Below are 8,041 nucleotides of genomic sequence, written 5' to 3' on the forward strand. Positions count from 1 at the left end.
AACCGACATTTCCAAAATTTCTGCCCATTTTTCTTAAAATCACACTGAAATTTTCATTTTTTTTTATAGTGGAAATGGATTCAGCACTATCAAAAAAATCCTGAAATTTGACAAATGTAACCAGTGTTTCCAAAATTTCTGTCAAATTTTTTCAAAATCATATTGAAATTTCCATTATTTTTTAAACAAAATTATATACTTAAAAATTAAGTAATATTTGAAATAAGTAATATGTGATTGCTACACAACAACCCAAACATCCAAAAACTGCACAAAAAAAAAAAAAAAACAAAAAACAAAAACAAAAACAAACTTTGATACGGCTATAATCTTCCTCGTCATACGTACACAAATTCACCCCATCCATCCCCACACATACATATTCTCATATCACACATCAACAACCAACTTATTCCACTCCATATATATATATATATATATACCTAACTTGTAAAACGACCGTCTGTTTTTGTTATCATATATAGATAGAATAAATTATCCAAATTAACGCGTTTATTTATAGTGTAAAATATTTATTCATTTTTATTCAGATAGATCAAGTATTTGAGAAACAGTTCAAAAGATTTGATTTTTTTTAATATTTGATAGAAATCTTAAATCTTGTTTGACAGAAATTTTTTAAAAAATTGGTTTTTTCAATATTTGACAGAGACCTTAAATCTTGTTTTAAATCTTTTCATTGTCAAAATCCTTTTATTGTGTAACTTGGAAAATGGAAAACCATGTGTTTTGTTATTATATATATTAATATTAATATCCAATCTTTTCATGGTCAAGATCCTTTTATTACCTAACTTGAAAACAGAACACATTATTATCATATATATTTATAATAATATTAGTGCTTAATATTTATCTAAGTTTAATGTAAGTTATAGAATAAATTATTTATCAACGAATGAATACTTTAGAGTGGCCGATACGAATGAATAAATTATTCACTCTAATTGAGCTCTTAGTCGTTGGTTTCAATTTAGTGGGATATCACTATTCACTAGCTGCATTAATCAACGGTTGTTGGGTACTAGATTGACGCGAGTTACCCTATTTTCTGATTATTGGTTTTGGGTTCATGGATTCTTTCGTTGGACTCTCACCATTTACTGTAGAAAGTCTGACTGTGAAAAACCACTCTTTTGATTTAACCTACTTCACTTTAAATACTCCAACGAGGCTTCAGTTCTTCACTACTATGTTTATATGCGTGTAATGATGTTGTAAGATATTCATATTATTCGTATATTGATTTTAAATTTTAATTCAGATTTAACAGGTATATATAATTTTATTTTTTGTTTTTATATAATCTGATGGAATCAAAAGATAATACATTATATTTCTGCAGCATTTGGTCATAGATACAAAAAAAAAATGTCATAAAATTAAATTATAAAAAAATATTTTGATTATAAATTAAATTATAATTTCTGGGTATGTGGTTTTGATAAGTTATGGTATTGTAACAAATCTTATTTACAAGTTAATAATATCATGATAATATAAAGATAAAGATCCATAATTAAAAATTTTATTATATTGCAAATTTATTATAAGCATTAGTTTTATGTGTCTATAAATTAAAATTTAAATATTATCAAAGATTCATTATTTTAAGTTATATAAAAATGGAATTTAACTTATAATTACTATTTATATTTTATATGTATTATAATGTGAAATGTATATTCTGATATTTTTTTGTCTGAAAATTATTACTTGTGATTTTTTTGTGAAAATTATTACTTGAGATCTTTTTGTCTAATAAATTGAATTTTATTATTTATTATTTATGATTTTTTAATTGAATCAACATGTAAATGTTTATAAACATTTATAGCATTACAATATTGTCTCCATATTAAGCTAATAAATGTTATATTTTTTTGGGCATGTGGTATTGATAAGCCATGGCAATGGTCCATAATATTGTAAAAGAACTTATTTACATATTAGGAATCTTTGTTGTAAACTCAAAGTAGATTTCCATGATTAAAATTCTTATTCTATGTTTCATTTTTTTTATAGTTTAAAATAATAATAATAATTTAAAAGTCATATTTTTTCAATTTTAACAAACATAAGATGTATTAAAAAGTGTTTTTAAATTTATTACTCATTACTTTTACCATTTATTTTTATGATTTTTTTTAATTATAGCAACATAAAATGTAACCTGTAATAAACATATTTATTATCAATTGAATATTTACCAACCATTTAATTTATATTTATAAATATGTTAATAAAATATTTTATAAAAATTAAATATTATAGTAATTATTAATAATAAAACTAAACTTCATCCCAAAATAAAAAAAAACCTGTTAACATAATCATAAATTAACTAAATATATCTTGATATATCTTTATATTATGGCTATGCGAGATCAGAGTAGCCTTCGAGATTCAAGAACCATTTCCTCTGCTGCAGCTAAGCGGTCGTTACTGATTTGGTACATCTCTCACTGAACTGAGCCACGGCTGTTTTCTAATTGCCTTTGCGTCGGGTGGTTCATCGCCTTTTAATCTAATGGAAGACCATAACCGTCAACTACAGTCTCCTGCTCAGGATTTACAGTTGATGTCACCCATGAGAGATTTGATCTTCTCTCCCATTCCTGCCCTCTTTCTCAAATCTGTAGTGCTCCTCAAAATTCCAGACATTATTGCCACCGCAGGTCCAGAATCATCATATACTCTTTCGCTCCGCGAAATCGCTGCCCGCCTCCCCTCGCAAACTCCCCATCTCGATTACCTTTCCCGCATTGTAAGATACCTCTCAACTCAGGGCATCTTCATTGAATCTCAAACCACTTCCACTGATAACCCGTTCGATTTTCGGTATGGGCTTACCGATACTGCAAAAACGTTTTTCGTTAGTCAGGGTGAGAAAAATGAAAATCCCTGGAGCCTGGTACCTTACTTTCTCATGCTAAATGACGAGTCTATGATGGCTCCTCTTCACCATATTCATGAGTATGTGCTTCAGGAAAACGGTGTAGCTGGGGGCGCTTTCCAAATCACCCACGGCGGGTCCTATGCCAAGGGAAATCCCCACACCAGGACCCTGCTTATGAAAGGCTTCGAATCGTTTACGAATGTTATAATGAGACAGTTTTTGGGTTGTTACAAGGGGTTAAAGCCGGGTGAGAAGCTGAGAGTTGTGGATGTGGGTGGAGGACGTGGAACAGCCATAGCTCGGATCGTGGAGGTTCATCCCCACATCCGTGGGATTAACTTTGATCTTCCACATGTGATTGAAACTGCCCCATTGATTTCAGGTTGGTTTGGGGTTTGATTCATAAATTCACTGCAATTTTCCATGTTGATTGGATTAATTACTGTATGGTATGTCTTTTCTTTTAACTTTCGTTGCAGGTGTAGAGCACGTACGTGGCGACATGTTTGAGAGCATACCATCTGCCGATGTCGTTTTTATCAAGGTAATTGATTGAATAATTAATTGCTAGGAATAATTTTGCTCTTCATTTTGCTTTTAGAATCATATCAGATTTGATTGGATTCCATCAGGGCTAGCCTGGTCTAGGTTTGGTCTTAGATTTAGTGTTATTTGACTGAATTTGCAGCAAGTACTTCATCACTGGGATGATGATCAATGTGCAAAAATCCTTGAGAATTGTCACAAGGCTTTGACTGATAACGGTAAAGTCATAGTGGTAGAAGCAGTGATGTGTGAGAAGCCAAGCCCAAGTCAGGAAGTACGGATGATTTGTGATCTGATGGCCGAAGTGGGCGGAGCAAAGGATCGGAACGAGCAACAGTGGAGGAGATTGTTTGAGAAATCAGGCTTCTCTCCACTCAAAATTGCTGAACTACCCGTGATTAGCTCTCTAAGCATTTTGGAGGCTACCAAAGCGAAGCCTCTGTGAGCACTAGAAGGTTAGACCTGAAAATTACTGACTTGGATGGTTAACTATCATAATTTTTAATGAATGCCAGAACTGTATGTTATTGATTTAAATATGTAAAATTTTATAGTTTGAAAGAAAGACCGACATGAATATTAATGGATTGAGTGGTTACTGATTTAAATATGTAAAATTTTATAGTTTGAAAGAAAGACCGACATGAATATTAATGGATTGAGTGGTTACTGGCCATTATTTTTGGTTATTTTTCATTAGATTCCAAGATAATTATGCATTCTTGTTTTATTAAATGGATTGTCTTCCTTGAATGAAAAATCAGATTATCTTGATGGATTGGCACCTACTCACACTAATGCTTCCTATATTTTGTATTCCTTTTTGGTTGTCAATGGATAGTTAAAGTGTATGCTTATATAGAACTCCAATTTCATCACGTCAGTACTGCTTCAGCCATGAATAAAATCGAACGAATGTCTTAGTTTCTCCTTTTTCATGCAAGTGAGATTAAGTTTATACTGATGAAGAAGCACTGCTATCATTCTTAGTTATAATTAGATATTAAAGTTTAAATCTAGGAACAAGTATAATTTAAAATTGACATAATCATAGTTAGTATAGAAAAAAAACATTAGTTTTAAAAAGAAATAGTTATCAAAGATACTAACCCTCCTAGAGTAGATTTTTGCACTGAACATGAAATGAAATGTCTATTAGGAGTATTATTTTTATTTTTTATCACTGCAGTGTAATGATTATTGAAATTCAGAAAAAGAATGGAAATTTTAGTAAGATGAAATTTTAGTAAGATTTTGATAAAATTAATAGAAATTTTGAGAAAGTTAAGTTATAGTTATGAAGTTTCAAGATTTTGAATGTTTAGAAAATTTTGATGGTGCTAAATCTATTTCCACTATTACAAATAAAAGTCAATTACTCTAAAATAAAATAAATCTTATTTCTAAATTTGGTGATAAATGAGCTTAGTGAAAAGCAGCTTGATAAATGAGGTAAGTGAGAAGCCGCTTGTGTAGTTTCTTTGTGTTCTCTGTTTCACCAGGACAACGCCTTTTTTTTCGGTCAAGTTAATATTCCCTCGCGGAAGTTGGTGCTTCGTAGTTTTAAGCACACTTCCCCCTGACTTTGAATACATTCGGACCGTTGGCTTCCCGGATATGTGGTGTCCTGATAGGCCGTAGATAGATTGGAGCAGGGGACTGTTTTGGCCTGAAAAAAATAGTTTTCAACGCGAACCAGTTGCATTGAACTTTGACGGGATGGTGGACTTTCAGTCTACTCGGAAGGAGGGTGAGAATTATACATTAGATTTGGTGATGATAGAGAACAGGTCCCTCCAGGGTGCACTTGTTGATTAGATACCACGGTTCTCTATATGATCTTCTCATTGATTTGGATTTTCAGGCTTCTCATTTGATCTGATCTGTGTATTGTTTTTACCAAAATAAAAAACAATATAATTTTTTTTTGGGTTCTTCAGCTAGTGATTTTTGAGAGAAATTCTTGAACCACCTTACACTTTTTTTCATCTTGACGGGATTTTGAACAACTATGGTTGATATTAAATTCTTGGAGAAATCCGAAAACCACGTAGGCCTTTATTGACTCTTATTTACACAGCATTTTTTTTAAGTACATCCTTTTGTCCTTCTTGTTTCTCGTTTGTCGTGTTTAATGATTTATGGGAAGGTTTTTGGATAAGTGTATTGAGGTGAGGATGGTTATTTTTGGTCAAAATTTAGGTAAAAAAAAATTAACAAATCTTGTTGAAGCAGCGTTTAAATCATTCTTCAGCACTATCTTCTTTTGAAGGTGGTGATGGATTCAAAGCCATCAAAAAAAACTCTGGAGCAACTAAAATCTTAACATTTAACAACTTTAATTTGGATTTAAAAATATCTCTCCAGGAATTCTAGTTAGACTACGGCAAGGTAATTTCATGATTTTCACGGCAAAAAAACAGTCTAGTTAGACTATGGCAAGGTTTTCTCTCTATCGGTCACTAAAAGATATGTCATGGTTCACCAAAATTTTCCATCCAATTTTCTAGAGGACATCATTTTTCCACTCACATGTTTGTTTATGAGGCTTAACTTCCCATTGACATGTCATTCAATGCTTGTCTACCTGGAATTCTCTGATGGTTGTTGGAGAGACAGAGAAGACAAAACATAAATTCACACACAATTCACATGAGTTGTTGCTCTTCTGTTGATCACACAAAACTTGATACTTACAATGGACCCAGTGAAGGGTATTTAACATTTTCCAACTAGCGACTTGCCTAAAATATCTTGAAATGCAACCACACACTAAAAGTCGTCTATCACTTAACTCAACTTGACTCAACACTCCAACACTCAACCCTCAACACTTAGTTAATTGACTCTCTAATTTTAGCCAACTCCTCATGTGGGAGTAATTAGCTTATTTTAACACTTCCCCTTAATCATGACCGCTAAATTAAAACATGACTCATGCAAACTCAAACATGCCTACTAGTCTATGTCTCAGTGATGCTTACAACACTCAAGTTTCTTCTATGAAAATCAAACACATCTTTCGCTAATGACTTAGTAAATATATTAGCCAATTGATCACTAGATTTACAAGGCTTCAAGTGAACTTTTCCATTGCTCGCAAGTTCTCTAATAAAGTGATATCTAGTATCAATATGCTTTCTCTTTTGATGAAACACACTATTCTTGGATAGTGCAATCACTGAGGTGTTGTCACAATATATTTTTGTTGATCCTTGTTGTTTCTTCTCAAGTCCATCAAATACTCTTCTTAACCACATTGCTTGACATGCAGCTGATGTTGTTACTACATATTCTGCTTCTGCTGACGAAAGTGTCACAATGGACTTCTTTTTAGATGCCCATGAAATCACACCCGAAACAAGATGGAACACAAAACTAGAAGTGTTCTTCCTATCATCCAAATTGCTTGCAAAATCACTATCTGTGTATCCAATCAAATCCTTGTTTTTTGTGCTTGCATAGATTATGCCACAATCTCTAGATCTTGCTATGTATCTCCGAATTCTTTTTCCTACACTCCAATGTGTGTCTTTTGGAGTCTCCATAAATTTGGAAATCAAACTCACTCCATGCATGATATCCAGTCTTGTAGCTGTGAGATACATGAGGCTACCAACCAATCTTTTCAATAGAGTTGGATTGACATCTAATTCTTCATCATCCTTACTTAACTTTGCACCTGTTGCAGCTGGTGTAGAGACATGTTTGCAATTTTCCATCCTGAATCTTTTCAACAAATCTTTGGCATGAAGATTCCTTTTCATATTACTCAACACCTATGCCAATAAAATATTTCATGAGCCCAAGATCTGTTATCTCAAATTCTTTCATCATGGCTACTTTAAATTAATCTATCTAAAAATCACCTGTAAAGATCATGTCATCAACATATAAGCAAACAATCAAAATCTATCCATGCTCATTTACCTTTGTGTACAAGGTAGGTTCAATGTTACTTCTGCAAAATCCATTATTGATCATGTAACTGTTAGTTCTATTATACCAAGCTCTAGGCATTTGCTTCAATCCTATTGATAGTGTTGGACCTGCAAACATGTCAGGGGATCTCCTTGGTAAGAAGTCCCAATTAGACCTTAGATCGTTTGGTGTGGGAGTCCCAACAGTGAGTCGTAAGGTAATGTCTTGACAACGGTTTCACACAGAGGCAAGTAAGATGTCCCTGTTGGTAGCAAGGGTATGACATATGCGGTAAGTCAAGGAAGGTGCATGAACGCTCCTAACACATAGAAAGTGAGGTGAGTGCGCCCCTTGGAACCTATGATAGCACGGAGTCAAGAAGAGAACACACGAGCAAAGATGCATCACAACATGGAAGGCAAGTTAGCTAGCAATCCAAAGTGATGGTTAAACCAACAACACATTTCAGAAAGATTCATATATACATATAAAGAAATAGATACACATGCATGCGTAAGCAAAAAAATACATATATCATTTAGAGTACTCAATATAGATGAAATACAATACAACATATGCATGAAATGTGCTGGCTCTGTTATATTAATAAGTGTAAGTTCCAGTCATACAATACATCCATGTCCAACCACTACT

General features: G+C 32.7%; 1 protein-coding gene across 1 annotated transcript; it reads left to right on the forward strand.

Annotated features, from left to right (window-relative positions):
* Window positions 1-2,415: 2,415 nt before the first annotated feature.
* LOC149261137 (desmethylxanthohumol 6'-O-methyltransferase-like) lies at window positions 2,416-4,136 on the forward strand. Its single transcript, XM_089381170.1, has 3 exons — window positions 2,416-3,302; window positions 3,400-3,464; window positions 3,609-4,136. The coding sequence occupies exons 1-3, from the start codon at window positions 2,552-2,554 to the stop codon at window positions 3,909-3,911; spliced, it is 1,119 nt and encodes a 372-aa protein (XP_089237296.1). The 5' UTR covers window positions 2,416-2,551; the 3' UTR covers window positions 3,912-4,136.
* The last annotated feature ends 3,905 nt before the right edge of the window (window positions 4,137-8,041 follow it).

This window comes from Pinus tabuliformis, chromosome 6, assembly GCF_031772625.1.
Source record: "Pinus tabuliformis cultivar Carrire ecotype Pingquan chromosome 6, CPIR1, whole genome shotgun sequence".
In the NCBI taxonomy this organism is placed as follows: Eukaryota; Viridiplantae; Streptophyta; class Pinopsida; order Pinales; family Pinaceae; genus Pinus; species Pinus tabuliformis.